This window comes from Apus apus, chromosome 1 (assembly GCF_020740795.1).
Source record: "Apus apus isolate bApuApu2 chromosome 1, bApuApu2.pri.cur, whole genome shotgun sequence".
Classification (NCBI taxonomy): domain Eukaryota; kingdom Metazoa; phylum Chordata; class Aves; order Apodiformes; family Apodidae; genus Apus; species Apus apus.
In genome coordinates, this window is record NC_067282.1 from 196,759,609 (window position 1) to 196,777,045 (window position 17,437).

Genomic DNA, 17,437 nt, shown 5'->3' on the forward strand with positions numbered 1-17,437 from the left:
TGATTTGGTTTGAGTTTTTGTTTTTAGATTTTTTTAATTAATGAAATGTTTGACCTTTAATTTCTTTTGCATTTTGACATTTAATATTCATAGAGATCCTTTGAACTACATTGTAACAAATTGCCCAAAGCACAGAATTCCAAGGTCTATCATACTGCCTTCCTTGACTGGAAAGATATCCTTCATACCTAGGTTTCTGATGTGAAAGCTCACATTAAGCAAAATCAAGTAAGAAGGGCAATACAATTTTAGAAGCTAACTGTTGCATTTCTATGGCAAATTAGTCTTTGCCATTAGACTACTACAGGTTTTCCTTTGTGTTGACTTTTTAATATGAAGAAAACTAAAAATTCACTTTTTAATCCTTTCCTTGATGCTGGATATCTAAGTATCAGGTTCCAACCAGTAGGAGACAGGTGAGTTCCAGAAAGTGCTATGGCACCAGGTTTCTTCATGGAAGGCAAAGAGACAACATAGGAAAAGGTTTTGCTGTTTCCTGGTAAACTTAATTGATTTTGTACTGTGAAAGTGTATGAGAAAAATGGGTGAGACTTCCATTAAGCAAATGAAGTTTCAGTCTGAAAAATCACACTGTATTCAAGGACAAATCTTAGGTCATTATGTGTAACTGAAGATCCTGATTTACTTTTAATGGAAGTTGAGCAGATTCTGATTGACAGAAGAGGTAATAAAGCACACCAAGTACTATATTGAGACAGGGTAACAAAATATGACATAAACAACTACCAATTATCTGCTTTCACCTAAGAGTAATAAGTAATTCAAATACGATATTCAGCTTTTATTCCATATGAAAAATATTTTTAGGTCCATGAGAGACCCAAGTTTTGCAGCTATTGGCTAAGCACACAGTCTCTGCATCGTGCCAGGGCCAAGATGTTTGGCAGGCATCACTTTGTTGACATCTTTGTGGTTACAGACCTCCTGCACATACTTGCACAGAAACTGTAAAAGGAAACTTTGACATGCCATTGTATTCCTGAGGTCCTGCAAATTATAGCTAAAATGAGAGTAGACTATAAGAGGAACAAAGATTCATCAGTAGGATGATATATTCACCTTGAGAAGCACAGCTAAACAGTGTATCCAGGTGCATGATCATAATGTGCTGCAATTTGCATTTTCTCTGAAGAAGTCTAGCATCAAGAAATGACACCAACAAACCTTGAGAAAAAACAGAGAAACCTTTCCTTGTGTCTTCAGTGCTGTCTGTTAAAAGGAATTTTCTCAAAACGCTTCTGTTTAGGTGATTCTAATACACACGAAAACCATCACAGGGTAAGAAAAAAATAAGACATTCCTGCTTTACATTTCTTTGAAAGGGGAAAAAAAATATTTTTAGAGTTTATGAAACATTTTGCCAAAGGAATGCAGCATGAGTGAAAGCTTATCAACATATAGCTTCATCAAAACTAACAGAAGATGCTTTGAGGAGAAACACAGTGATGTCTGTCTGCCTTTGGTTGAACAGGTTAACAAAGGGAAATCCCTCTTCCAGAATGAGAACTTGTGGTCTTGAGGACAACCAGAAGAACCAAGATCAAGGGAAAAAGGAATTTGTCAATGCGAGATGATAAAAATGAGGAAACAATAGGTTGGTAACATTTGGTTTTGAAACTATGCTCTGAGAGAATCATGATGGTTTTATTTGTTTTAATGTGTGTAATAAACTCACTTAGTTCCTTAAACTGAATCTCTGTGATGACAATTTGCATTTTTCATCAATTTAAAGATAGACTTTATTTTTAAAAACTTATCAAGTATTGTTTATTCAGTTATTTAGGTCCTTTCTTTACAGTAATTTGGAATTATAACTACACTACACTACAGATTTTTTAAATCAAATCTTTTAATTATTTTCCTCTTGAAACATTTACTTTCATGTTTAATCATGAATACTTAGATTATTTAGATGCCAAACATTAACCAATAGCAAATATTTTAAACAGTATACTCAAGCTAAGAGATATTTTTTTTCTGTAAAACAAAGGTTATAATCTTTACCCCTGCAGGCTATGAATTTCTTTAAGAAATGAAGATTTTTTTCTAATTAATGCTGGCTGTGTGTTTTAACTTAATCATGTTTGCCTGGTTACAAGAAGAACAACGGGGTGGCAATTTTAATAAAATTTAGTATTCCCATTGCACATTTACAGAATATTTATTGACCAAAAGTTCTTCAAAAGGTCTGAAACAGATGCTCACCCTATCACAGCATGCTGTAAATCATACAAAGAGAATTAATCCTATTTTATTTTAAGTAAAATATAACTCTTGCTTTCAGTGAAATAATAATGAGTACAGTATCTGATTAAAAGCTTCAAATAGCAGATGCTGTTTGAAAGCAGGAAGGTAGCTGTATAGAAGAAGCATCATGCAGGATATTCTGTCTTGCAACTTCAGATGGGACCTAGTTCTTTAAAGGAAAAGCAGGAAATTATTGATGTTACCCAGCAAAACGTCTGCTTCTTGCATCTCCAGTGGTGGCACTTACTGTTTTAGAGTTCCGCTACACTAATACTTACAGAAGCCTTTTTCAAAGAAATGCAGTGATGAAAGGAACTAGCATGGATTCTCTGCCAAAAAAAATCCTGTATTCATTAGTAAGTCCCTCCAGGATTACTTGGAAACACTCCTGAACTTGCTGCTCACCTCTCATAATACTGATTAATAATAAATCTAAAGCTTGTCCTGATTGTTGGTAAAGAATTGGGTGTCTGTGTAGGGGAAGAAAGGACGCAGAAACTCTCCTCTCTATCCTGCAATGGCCCAGAGAGACTAGGGTAGCTTTCCCTAAGACAGTACTCTAGTGACATTGGTTCTATGTGGCCTCAAGAATCTGGGTAAGGAGAAGAAATTTCTTGTCATGTTATTTTTCCCAATTACTTGTAATTCTGGTTATCAGCCCTTACACCCAAACACATTTAGATCTGGAGCCATAATACAGGATAATACAAGTCTTTGGTTCCCAAGTCCTTGGAATTGTGCTGCTCTTTAATTCATTGTAAGAAAAAATACAAGCTTCAATCTGTTATATATACACACACACATATTTCATAGATACATATATATGTGTATGGGTATATACATACACATAATAATTTATCTTTCTTTAATACAGACTTCCCTGGACTATATATAAGCACAGATCACAAGCCAAATCCTTGTTCTAGTACAAATTCAAGGTGATTTATATCAAACATGACTTAACATCTTTCTCAAATTTAAATTTGTCTTGGTAGGAAAACCAGTCCTTCCTAGTAATTAAAAACTAAAATTTTATTAGAGTGAAAGCTGTTAAAAATAGAAAACATTTTCATGCATGAAGTTGAATCAGTCATGATTCAGATATGGGTATATGGCTAGTCATTAATTAGCCACAATTTTTGTGGCCAGGTGATTACTAATTGAAGATACTACACTTGCATTAAATATATATACCTACTTCAGAATTCATAAATAGCTGTCTAAAAATTCCCTACATTTTTGCTATTCAATTTACCCATTAGTCCTTGACTAAATTTTGCTGCAATCTAGGTAAGGAAGAGACACAGTAAGATATGATGTGTAAGCATTACAAAACTCCTAGTGTTAATTACAATTAATTCTAAACTACAATTATCAAGAAAGTTAATATAGGTATCCTGAGATTCTGGATCCTGCAAATTTCAATGAAACTCTTTTATTTTTTTTCTGTAACACACCTCAGCATCCCCAAAGATGAATTTGCCAGCCCTAACAAAATTAAGTTCTTATACATTAAATGATTTGTATTACACATTCTATATGTTGATGCCTGTATATGAACACAGAAAGTACACTCTTCTTTTGCAACATTTCAGCTCTCCCTTCCTTACTTGTCTGCTGCTATTTTTTGAAATATTTATGCTTGGAGCATAAATATTCTGATCTAGACCATTTCTTTCTAAATTCAGTCTGCTTCTGCCTGCTTCAGCTTGACTCTACTATAGAAAGCAGCAGGTATAAAAGGAGATATTTGGACTGGAAAGGCAGGTACAATGGCTACTTACTTAGCCATACCTTTTTCAGACAAGAAGAATGTCTAATGCATAGCTACAAAACCTGAGATCATGTGATACCAAGATCCCTCAAGCCAAGGAAGAGCAACAGAAATGGGTAAAATAGAAAACAGATTCTGCAAAATCTGCAAATCTCTGCACTTAACTGACTACATCAGATCCCATTGCAGCAAGAAAATTGTACAGACCACTGTAAAAGCTCAAAATCTCACTTTCATACTGTGTTATCTTTGCTCTTTACCACATTCACAAACTAGGAAAAAAACCCTAAAACCAGAAATGCACTGCAAGCCATGTGTAGGGCTTGGATTATACAATTACATCCTTCATGGGCTCTTCAGGCCTACATATTTCTAGTATGGCTCTGTTAGGCTTACATAAATATATCCCTCCTGTCCTCTGGAAACCCAATCCATTTCAATCTGTAATGTAAATAGTTTCTTTTTAACATGCAGTGTGTGCTGATTTCACCTTAATTATATATTTCCCATTGCGAGAACTCAAACTGTGGGATACTGGGAAAGAATTTGAGCAGCGGCCTATAAAGAATAGGGGCTGAAGCTTGGCTTCCATTAACACCTCATTAGGCAGAGCCTGTACTGTATGTAAAATGAGCTAATGATTTTTAAATGTAGTTGTCAACCCATAACTTACTAATGTAGAAACTTTTTTTCTCTGTTATACTGAGAAAGCGATAATATATTTTTATCTTTACAAATCAACAAGAAGCTATTGGAGTGCATTATTACCTCAAGCAAGATCTTTCTTGGTCATCATCAAACACTGACCTTTTAGTATAACCATACCACTAACATTACAAGTGATACTAATTGGGGTGTAAATTTTCTGATACAAAAAAGCTGACCATTTGAGGAAAACACATTCAAGTCCTGGATATTAATATAGTTCGGCTTGCTAATAATGAAGTTAGAACCATAAAATTACTGTTAGGTGGTTATAGGATTAATTCTATCCCTATATGAAGGAACGACAAAATTCTCATTTTACAGTTTACTGTGAATAAAGAGGATCCTCTACCTTACCAGAAATCACCATTACCGTTTGCATTAACTTGACTGGTTTAACAGTAGCTCAAGAATGCAAGACTTTCACTAACCCCCACTGAAGCAGAGTAAATGACCATAGAGTCAAACACGGGTTGCACTATATATCCCTTAACTGGCAAGGGGATTGTGGTATTCCTATCCATCAGGAGACCCCTCTGCTCAAGGGTTAGGACCTGATCTTGTTGCAGGGGGTTTGGAGGCATGTGTGTGCTGCAGGTGAAGCCTGGTTTGCAGTGAGATTAAAAAGTTCTCATTAACTGTTGAGTTCACTACACTTTCACTGAGCATCAGTTTTAATGAAAACATTAAAAAATTGTGAATTTATGAAAGTTCAAAGAGGCTCTGTTTCTAATTTGTTGATGTCTTCTCTTAGCTCTTAAAAGTATCAAGATTTTAAACCTGACTGGTTTAAAATACTTTTTCCATGACAAAAAATCCTCATGTCCATACACTTCCTCATAGAATAAGCTTTATCTCACCAGTTAGCACTGGCCTATCTTGCAATGGCCTGAATCCTGATTGCCCACCAGCATCCACAGTTACAAAGGGAGGCAGTGAGCAGGCATGCTTACTTTCATGTTTCAGGATCTTTGTAGTGAAATTTTTAATTGAATTTACAGTTACTCCACACTGAAAATTTACACATATGGGCTTCATCATCTGCACCACATGGCAACTCACAGGACAAGCTGGAGCAGCTTTAAGAAGAGGGTGCATGACCGCCTCCTAGTAACTACTCTGTGCATAGTTGGTACTCACTGCAGTCATTCCCTGGAGTACATGCAATTAAGATGAAGGACCCTCCTGCTGTTCCCGTTTGATTAGTGAATACAGCAACGACATTTACTCATTGTCTTCATGCTCCGTCGCTACATTCTTTTGGCGGGGGTGGGGAGGGCGGGGTTTGCAATAGCTGTTCCCAGGGTGCAGGCAGGTATGCCACTTCTAACCTCTGGCTTGGGATCTGTGGTCAGACACTCACTGGCTCCAACACAGCTCGTAAAACCAGTCACATTTCATGAGTGTGACTAATGTGATGGTAGGGTACCAGGTGAAATATAAGATGGTGATGTGTGTGTTCATGGTAGAGAATTTACTTGGGACAGATTTTTCTGTGTCATTGGATCTGAGTGAACTGACATTGGGCAGGGGAGGTTTAGCCCTCTCTGAGAAATTGATGTTTTAAAATCTCCTTGAAAATATCAGAGTTATTATGTGTTATGGCCAAATTACTAGCTCCCTGCTGAAAATGGCAGTAGTATGCAGTGAAATGTACACTAATTCCAATCAACTGAAAAACAATTGCTTCTACAAGTAAGCACAGAAGCAGTTAATAGTTGCAGCACCCTAGTAGGGAGCTTGCCAAAACTGGCAGCTAAGCCAGAGTCCTGAAACAGCATAACAGTAGCTCTATTTGTCTCTTTTACTGTGCTTTTCTCAGCTCCCTTACCCCATCACAAGCAAACAAGTATCAATAATAATGATAGCCTTAGTAATTACACCTAGGAATAAATCTGTGCAAATGCACATTTTCAGCAGTAAGAGATGTGAAAAATTTATATAATCAGTATTTGTCATTCATTCCTACTGTACTCTGAAAACATAGGCTAAAAAAGAAGTGGTTTATATATTAAAAGGGGTTATATAATTGATTTCATTGAGAGCAATTACTTGTTTACTTAAAAGACAGCTTTCCATGACAAATCTTTCTTTCTTTAAAATGTGTTTCACTGCCCTATAAAAGCAAACCCCATTTCTTACAGCTTCCTAGCAGGACATTCTGACCAATTATCCTATTCAGCTTCTCCTTTCCTCATAATTGGTAATTCAGATTGCTATATAAAACACAATTAAACCTTGTTTAGACTAAAGCTATCTCTGTATGGAGCTGATGCTAATTCTTAAATCTTAGCCATACTGAAAATAGGTGTTCTAACATACTCACACTGATGCAGCTTGGTTATCACTTTCATAATCACAGAAATGTTATTGACTAAATTATCATTTGCACATTCCCAACTATGTCAACAAAAATGCATTTTCTTTTTTATCTTTGCATAGGAGGTAATATCAAAATATTTTTCATTTGCCAATGATTAATGTAGCTTGCACACATACATCTTTTCACTCCTACAGAAATAACTGCCTCTCATATATTTCTAAGTACATAATCTACAAATGTGTGTGCTGCTGCAGAGAACTGAAATGTCATAGTTTTGCACAGGTATTTTTAAAAATACACTGGATTAAAACAAGAGTTTCAATCATATGCAATCCAGAACTGAGCAAGGAGAGACTCTGAAGCAGCTAAGGAAGAATGGTTCAGGTTTCAGGTAAACTGCAACTTAAATAATATTAAAAAAAACCCAAACAATAACAAAGAAGTTGTAAGCACTCTACGTACATATGTCAGGGGAAAATGACATTTTCTTCTTTGGGTAACTCAGTTAAACTGCAAGCAGATTCACATTGGCAGTCATTTTAATTATAGTGTGATGACACTTGCTAGTTTAGAAAATGAATCATATGGTTGCACAGGAATTCAGTCTTTCTGCTTTAGCTATATTCATAGATAGATAGAATTCTAAAAGTGAAACAGACATTTAATTTTTTTAGGGTTACTTGATGCATAAGGGTATATTTATTCAGCAATAATTACAGGTTATCTTCTCTATTTCTTTCCCTCTTATTAGAGACCAGACATCCTTCTTACAGCATGGAGGATAAGACAGAATGACAAGCAAATCTAACGTACTTGCAGGTAGGATAATATTTCAGTAGCCTAAATTCATCACTGTAAGTAGCTTAAATCTTTCTGAATCCAGTAAACTTAATTATGGATGCAGTTTAGTACAAGGAAACAATTTGCAAGGCTTCTGAACAGGAATATTTTACTCTGTCAAAGGACCATAATTTAACCCCGATGCAATACTTTCACCGAAGTCAATGAACTTGCATTAGCATAAAGTCTTAAAAAACCTGACACACTGACCTACCTTTATGTGACAGACGTAACCTTGGCTGCCGTGTATCTGTTGCATGACATCCAGTCGGTAACTCTAGTAACAAGCCACATAGTGCCAGGATTAAAAGGTCCCGGGCAGATGCCATCCTGCCTGTGATCAAATTCTTGCACTCTTCACTTAACTGCTGCAGTTTGTTTGTTGTTTTGGTGTTGGTTCTTTTTTTAAGGCTCCAAGTTCCACTTCTACTTTCCCAGTGCAGTTAGTTCTCTCTCTTTGGTCAGTTTGTGGGATATTTTCTCTTTGGGAAATTCAGCATTCATCAGAGAAGCACACTGCCTCAGCTAGCCATTTGTCAAGCTGTGCAAATGTCATGTAAAAATATTCCCTCCCTAGGACAATTGTTTATAAAGTGCGAGGACATTCCAAGGCGTTACTCTGCAGTGTTGTGTCTTGAGCTCTCTTTAGTAACTCTGCCAGTGGATTCAGGAAGAAGCTGTATTTTCAGTCCCTCCTGCAAGGCAATTCATTCAGAGAAGGAGGGAGGGAGGAAAAAAAAAAAAAAAAAGCAAGCACCCTCCTCCTTGGTGCTCTTCAGAACTCAGCCCCTTGCTCTGACTTGCCAAACAGCTAGTTTTAATTCACCTTTCACCTTTGCTAATTAAAAACAAGAAGTGCCATTCCCTCCTGGAGCTGCAGGATCCACCCAACAGGGAAGCCGGGCTGTCAGGCTGCTGCATTCGCTGAGAAAGTTCAGGCAGGGTTGAGGCAATGTACAGTACCAGCGGCTTCTAGGAAGCGTCTTAATCCACGTGCCGTGCACTGATTCCTCAATTACTTTGTGGTTTCACGTTGTAAAGTATGAGGAGAAGGGTCAGAATTCCTCCCGTCCCTCCCTTTCGAAAAGTAATTTCAGCTTTTGTTCCCAGCTCAGTTTTAGAGGAGGATTAACCCTTGAATTAACTATTTAAGTACATTATCATGTAGAGCCATTAAACAGCATGCTGCTAAGTGGATCAGAGTAAAATATTCCAGTTGCCTACCCTTTCTTGCTTTAATGGAAAAAAATAGATCTTTTGTGATTTTTTTTAATATTTTTTTTTTCCCTAATGTGACTTCTCCCCATTACGTTTTTAAACACCTGTAAGTCTGGAATCCTGGGTCATCCATACACTTCAGTAAAATTACTTATCTGACTAAATGCTTGTAGGATTGGACAGTATTTAAAGAAGAAAAAAACCTAGGCAGAGAGCTGTGATAGCATGATAAACAGCATTAGATTCACAAGTGTCAAGCAGCTCCACCTTATTTTGCAACTAACAAATACCAGAAATCTTTTTTTCATGTCATCTGTAACTTAAAAATATACATATGGCAAACACTTAATTTTTATAAATCAAGACTATAGTTCTGTGTCTGGAATATGTTAATTAAAGGAATTAAGTTCTCTGTTATTAAGATCTCATGCATAGAATAATTTAGAATTTTGTGAGGTGTATTTTATTCATTAACAATTTCACTTTTTTTAATGGTATGGAGCATTAAAGTCATGTCAAGTCTTTATACTTCCCAGTGTTTTATACAGAAAAAAAAAAAAAAAAAAAAAAGGAAAATGAAACCTAATGTATATGCATTTGACAATAATGCACTCAAGCAAATTTGGTACCCAACAAAAGCTAATGATATCTGAAGGGAAAAGTTTAATAAAAAATTTCTGTATGCCAGCAAACTGAAAATAACCCAGTACAATAATATACTGAAATGCTAGTAATTGTAATAACAGGATGGATGCACAGATGAAGACAGATCTGCTCAAAAAGAATAAAAAATATTAACTACTAAGAAGAAAATGCAGTTTTGATGAATAGACAGAAGTAAATCATGAAAGTGCCTGAGGACTCCTAGAGGCTGTATAATTAGGAACAGGAAGGAGGTCACATCTACCTGTTAGTTCTCCAACAACAGGTCTCCAACAACAGGTCACACACATGTACCTGGGCTTGCATTAAATCAGCTGGAAACAGTGCCAACAGCAGTTAAACCGCAGGAGCAACAGCTAAATCACACAACTTCTTGCTCCATTTCTTGCACACAACTGCAGGTTGCACTGAATTTTCTGCTGATGTGCCGGCTGTCTGGCAGCAGCTCAGCACGTGTGTTTGAGACATTGTCAGCACAGAAGCAGGCATTGACCTCAGCATGGGTGAGTTTATCCATCTACCCAACGGGATTATTATTATTGACACCTTTCTGTGGCAGGGGCATACAAATGTTCAGCGGCTGACCATTACAATCTGCTGTAAATGAGCATGACCTGGTGACTGCTAAGGTTAGTGAAGACTCTATGAAAATTTTCATTTGTCTTTGAATGTGATTCTGTGAATTCCTATTGAAATTTAATGTATATATTTTCAAAAAGGACACAAAAACCCAAATGTGAGCTCACAGTATGAAAACTAAAACCATATGCAGTGAGTAAAGTATGACCCCAAAACGGTGCAAACCCCAACATTCTGCCTCTCTCCAGAACTCCTCTTCAAGCTGTAGTAATTCCAAGGCTGCAGCTAAGATTATAGATGCTAATCAGACTGAATAGTTGGGCATGAGGTATCCTGAAGCGGTACAACAAATGTAATATAACAAGTTTTAAAACAATTTCCCCAACTTTAAAGTTGTTTTATTTTCCAGCTGGAGAAAGGGAACTGTGGGGTGAAGGATCAAGGGAGCTACTGGAAACTATGTGCCTTACTTTGTTTTTAGATAAGACATAGAGTGCAGCAGGTCTATTCAGACAAGACATATATACAAAAAAGGGCAATTCCCCGCCAACGTGAGCTTACATGCTCTCACACGCTTTCTAACCCCACACATCCCCGGCCATTACACAGCTCCTTGGCTCCCTACAAAAACAACATGACCCAGGGCTGGAGTTCCAGTAGAGTCAGAAATACCTGAAGAAGCTGATTTTCATATTTGTGCCCAAGGACAAAGCTTTTTTGTCTGAAATCTGATTCTCAAGCAGGGTGGGCCACGCGGGTGCCTCGGGGTCCTTCCCTGACTGACTGCTGAGAGAAGGGCCATGGAGTTAAGGTGCAGAAGCAGAAGCTGGAGCTGCTGCTCAACATTCAGGTTTTGACTGTCAGCAAGATGTGTCAGCATGGGGGAGCTGGGAATGGCTGCTGAGCATGGGCAAAGCTGCTTGCACTGGAAGGAGACCTAACAGAGTAGAAGAGAAAGGGGAAATTTATGTATCGGTATATTCAGGAGACTGTTTTTTTTCCTAAGAAAAGTAAATATACTCACAGGGTGAATCCTCATTTTATTTTTCTCAATTGCTGTATAAGGATTGCAAGCCTTACACGCTTACACAACAATTTTGGATGCAAAGCAAGTAGTGGAAAGGTGCACACAGTTTCAAGTCAAAAGAAACTTGTGGCCTCAGGCAAGGCAGTCAAGCTCTTTGCATCAGCATCTTTTCAATTAAATAGGCATATGGTCTTGCCTCAAGGAGTGCTTTGAGAGACTTCTTCCTAAAGGATTTTAAACAGTGGTAGAAGGAAGGCAACAAAGATGTTCAAATATTAGGATTCGGTTTTAGATGAGTACAAATACAGATGCCTCAGGGCTGTGGAGCCTGCATGTATTGTAGTTCTTGGTCTCCAAAGAGTAAACAAGGTGGGTTTACTGCTTATTTTCTCTTGATAAGGCAAATACAACAGATGTCTGTCAAACCTGAATTTGTTTCAGTAGTAAAATCTCCAGTTAAGTAAATGCTGACAGACAGGTGAAAAATCATGTCTGGAAACATGTAAGTAAAGAATATTGGAAATTCAAATGCAAAGCCTATATTTGATTTCTGGAGCAGAATTTGTACAGTCCTGAAGAGGAAGACAACAGGTTTTCTTAATAGAAAGGGAAAAAATAAGGTGGTTGTGTACATTTGCATTATTTATATGTACCGTAAAGAAGCTCATTAAAAGAACTACAAATTAATTGTGATTTGCTATGTAAAATTTGTGAACCATAGTTTGATTTGCCGCTGCTATTGCAGGTCCAGAGCAACTCTAAGGTAGGCATTGAGCCTGTAAATCTAAACATTCTAACACAGAATACTTCTGACATATGACATGAACTAGTTAAGTTTAACTGATCGAGTGAAATGTAAACGTGAGAGCATGATATAAATAAGTAGATCTGCACCAGTAACTAGCACCAGTAACAAATTCTAAACACTATAGCTATAAAGCAAAATGAAATGTTTAGAAATTTTAAAGCTGGGGTGGTTCAATAATTGCCATAAACATAACTTAAAACAGGTTTAAAAGTTAGAACACACTCTCCTACTTCTGATGATGGTACACTGGGCCATGGCAGGAATTTTCTTTCTTTATTGAGCTATGCTTGCACATCAAAAGAAGTTGTGCAAACCCAAGAGAAGCAGTGTGGCCTTCACTGACATTACTGATGCCTGTATCATCATTAGCACTATAACCTGTGGCAGGTGTATTACACAGCTAAGCCTCTTATTTAATAGACAAAACTTTAAAAGACACATCTCCCAGTACTTAATCTGTAAAACTTGATGTCACTACTTATCCACTGGGCATTGCAGTTATTATTGATACATCAGCTCTCAAATTCTATCATACAGAAATCCTTAGAAGAGATGTAGGAGACAAATGAAAGCTCTATATATCATGTAATATGTTATCTCTGTCTTATCTCTGTCTTCCAGGCAGGAATTCATGTCTGTTCCAGTCTCCATTACAAACTGGTAACTGAATCTCTTGCATCAGCTGCTTGTCATTGGCCTGGTGCAGATACTGCAGCCTTAAAACTCCTAATCAACCCATAAAAAATTCTCTGAACATGTTAAGTTAGAGCACTGACAAGACACAACAAGAACAGGAAAAAGCTGATCCAAGGTGAGCAATCACTCAGTAATATCTTCTGGGATCTCTTTCAACAAAGGGAGTAGAACCACCTCTTGGATGACCCCACCGACCTGTGGGAGGATATGCTAACTGATATCAGAGGAGTGTTGCCAGATCATGTTTGATACAAGGAAATAACAGGAAACATTAATAGAACTTAGTCCTCATAGGAAATTTTCAGATTAGACATGTTTTAGGCATTTTCCTTTGTCTACAAAAGTTGAACCCTAACTCTGGGTGAAAGTAGATGTGTTTATATGTAATGTCTCTAGGATGGGAAAGTGTTATTTCTCCTGTTTTATACACAGTGCATTCACTCTTTGAACTAAGATCAAATTTAGACAGTATTAATTACTCAAAAGAGTTTGACTGAACATGAACCTGTACTTCAAACTAGCCACAAAATTACATAGTAAATTAATGCTCTGGAGGAAGAATAAGAATACTCAGTTAAGTTACATTCCTCCTTAATTCCAGAAAGACTGAATTTTGACAGGTAAATATTGAAACATAATGTCCTTGAAACGTTTGCAGTAGCATCATTTCTATGACTAATTACTGGTGAATGTCAGTACTACTTGGGACATAGATTGCATTCTTTGGTTAACCTACAAAACAGGTGTAATATACATTTCTTTCTTCAAATGCAGCTCTCTTGAGGGATTTCTTTATAGGTTGGCAGTGAAAAAAATGGCCTATCAGCGTATCTTATTCCTGAAATCAACTCCATGTGCCTGACTTATGTTTAGTACATGGGTCACAGCAATCTTTATGGTTAGTTATAGATGAAAATCAAATTACTGATATCTCTAGGGGAATGTATTTTTGATGATATATTTGCTACTAAATAACTGTTGAAAACTCTCAAAAGAAAGAAAAAAAAAAGAAACAGTTGTTGCTGAAGATCAAGATACATGTCATATTTTTTACAGATCACTGAGCAGGAAATAAAAATGTAATGGTTGAAAGTCTAATATTAAGTAATTATGGTTATCAGATATTTCCTATTGATTCAGAATGAGGAATATATTTTAGTAAAAGTTAATTATACTATTTTCTATCCCAAATTAACAATGTTTGTTTCTCCCTTTGAATGTTTCTGCTTCCAATCGATTGTTTTATTATTCTTCACTATTTAAAAAAAAATAAAACAACAAGCAAATCTCTGGTTTATATGAGAATGACATTTTATGCCTTAGAGGTGCCATTTGGTTGCTCCAGTTCTTAGCTATTAATTTCTTGATGAAAGAATGAAGTGGTTGGCCATTGTCAGACATCTGCAAACAGAGGTTTACTTTCCTTGATAAGACACACAAAGACATAACCTACAAATTTTCAGTCTGAAGCCTACAGCCATTTTTTAATGCAATTATTGTCCTAAAGGTGAAATGGAAAGCATTTGTAAAAAACAAACAATTTTGACCACAAATCAGTTGCAGGTTTTAAAGCTGCAAATGCATTTGGATGAAAAATATTTGAAAACCAGCTCCAGTTTTATTGCCCACTAATGGATTCCACATTCCTCCTTGAGCAAGGTGGTGACATCATCACCCTGGACATTAGTCCTGGCCTACACTTGTATTTCCACTTGCACCTATTAGTGGAAGACATATGCCATGACAGATCCCAAAAGCAGGGAGCAAGAGCTGGTGTATGATATGATTTGCATCAGTGGGACATAATCTGCTTTCAGGAATTAATTAGATTTCTTATGACAGCAACATAGGTCCAAAAACTGAACGAAAGATGAAGAAAATCTAATGACACATTTTTTGGCATTTAATCTGGAGCAACTTGTAAGTGAGCTGTCTGTATTCAACTGCAATACAGAAAGAAGCTTAGCTGATATGCTTCTGTGTCACAGTGGTTAAAACATTAATTCCCTCTTTGGTTTAAAGACATCCATAAGTATATATCCTGCTTTGAATCCCTTTGCAGTTGTCAGGCAGCTAACATAAAGGTACTGTGATGCTGAGTTCTGAAGGGCACAAATCCCCAATACTCTGCAGCCATGCCTGGTGAGCAGTGGCTGCTCTCACAGCTTTGGGAAGTGCAAATGTCAAACCTTTCAAATTCTGTACAAAACATCTCAAAGGAACGAGGAGCCCAGCATGGTGGGAACTGCACCATCTATTCCCTTTAAGAAATTCAGAAATCCTAGCATTAACCAGATAATCACTTTCAAGGAGAAAACCAAAACTTTCCACTTTACCACAGGCACATACACATATGCACTGATAGGCAATAATGTCTCTATGTAAGAGAACTTCTTGTCTGGTTGATTTACTGTCCTTTGCTGTACAGTAGTTGAAAAAAAAAAAAAGATATGGCTATGCATTCAGAACTTGGGTGTTCCTTACATCATAAACACTTTTTTTCCCTCCCCCCACTATCTGCTTTATTATTATAATAATGAATAAGGTCATTATCATGGGATTTTATTTTTGACATCCGTCTAGACAGATATTTATTTGAACCACCAACACATTCACTTAGGAAAAAAGAAGAAAAAAAAAGAAAAAGAAAAAGGAAAAAACCACACAGGCTTTAATACATTTCCTTTATTCAAGAGCCAACAACTTCAGCTTTTAAGAAGTCTCTGGACAGGGTATCAAACAGCATTAACTTAATCCTTTAAATTACTAACTTGAGGAAATGAGAGAGGAATGTCAGTCTATTTTACCACTAGATAAGTGAATAGTTTATCTCAGGGAAATCTGTTATCTGCCTGTTGAGATCTTTTATGTCATTATTAAGGATGGGCAAGTATTAACCTCATGTGCTAAGTTGTTGCTGTCTTCATAGTCACTTGACATTGTTCCAGCAACAAAATCAATGGTTATAGTTATTAACGTAACTATTCAGAAATCCAGTTTTACAGCTGTGTAGCAAAAGTACAGTATTGCCAAATGTGGGGAAAAAAACAAAAATCAAATACTAAAGCTGTGTTGACTGATACAGAAATTTAATATACACAAATTTCCCCAATTTAGAAGAACAGCAATGAAACAGAAACATAAACTGGAGGTGAGCAATTGTCTGTACCAATGTGGAAAGGTGTCCTCAGGCAAGGGAGGTTCACTCCCTCACCATAGCTGATCTGAAATCAAAGTCAGAGGCTGGAGCTATGAAACAAGGTATTAAGAAAAATCAGTGGAAACATTGTGGCAGCAGAATGAATTAAGACAGTGGACTGGCTAGTTTGGGATGTGGTCAAAGCCATGTTATGTGGGTCATTTTTAACTACACTACCCTGCCCTGCTGGGGAGGAGCACCGGATGATGTATCAGTTGTTTTCCATGCCTAGATGCTATGATCTTATAAATGTTGTGGGTCAAGACCATGTCTATTTTGAATTAACAAAACCACTTTGTATGTAATGGGCAAGGCAAGGATTAGAGAGCTGATTAATTAGACCAGTACAAGACTATTTATATAGGGATTTTGAGTACTTGGTGAGGGCACAGTGAAAACCACTCTCCTCTGGTTAATCTCTCTGCAGGGATTCTCTGAGTCATAATTTGTTTTTATATGAGTGACCATCTTCCTCCAAAACCAAAGGAGGGCATGACCCAAAAAAGGAAAGTCACCATAGTCTGTAGTGTAATCTGCTATAACTTCCCTTCTCTAACACAAAGCACATGTGTATTCCCTAAAATAGAAAAGTTGAAGCAGACAAAACGAGGAGGACATACAAATTATGGCTACCTGGGGAAAGCCCTGATTTACAATACAGCAAGTTATACAGTCTGGTGTCACTGTTGATGCTCAGTATAATTGCCATTAGCAGTTACTGTGATAAAGTTTTAAAAATAAGAATAATTAAAATATTAGGTAGCTGTTAAATCATTTGGAATAAAAATGTGGTCTGTGGTCTGTAAAATGCAGAACTCTCTAATTTTGGTTGCTGTGTATCACTTCTTCAGTCTGCGTAGCTCTTATTCCTCCAGCTACATTTTCCTAAGGCTTCAGAGCCAAATCATTGCATCACCAAAAGGCCAGAAACCTCATTTTCTGGTTGTGTAAAATGACTTGATTCAATTTCTATTAAGACGGACAGCTAGGCATACCAAATATCCTGAAATTACAAATTCATTTGTGAAAAATATGAGTATGTTAAAAGGATTCATTCAAAAAAACCCCTATTTTAGGTGGTAAAATTCCCCAAACTGAATTTCTTGGGCTATATCAAATTAGTTGCAAGACTATGTCAGAACTGAAAACTTTGTGAATAAAATACATTTCTTCTGTTCCCATAATCCAAGGCAATACTTTACACACCCTTCAGACTATAAACAGTCCCCACTCATTTTAACAGGAGTGTTGATGTGCTTTAAGCATACGGTTAAATGATTTGTTGGGTCAGGGTTCAAAATCCTGAAATTTTTAGTAATAGAAAAATGGGAAATAAA

General features: G+C 36.8%; 1 protein-coding gene across 1 annotated transcript in view; it reads right to left on the reverse strand.

The window, feature by feature from the left end:
• The window catches only part of SEMA3E (semaphorin 3E), a 143,578-nt gene extending 135,009 nt beyond the window's left edge, over positions 1-8,569 (reverse strand). Inside the window, exon 1 of the mRNA XM_051644194.1 lies at positions 8,125-8,569. Within this exon, the coding sequence (XP_051500154.1) occupies positions 8,125-8,239 (115 nt within the window). The 5' untranslated portion in view covers positions 8,240-8,569. The remainder of the gene's footprint in view (positions 1-8,124) is intronic.
• Between the last annotated feature and the right edge of the window lie 8,868 nt (positions 8,570-17,437).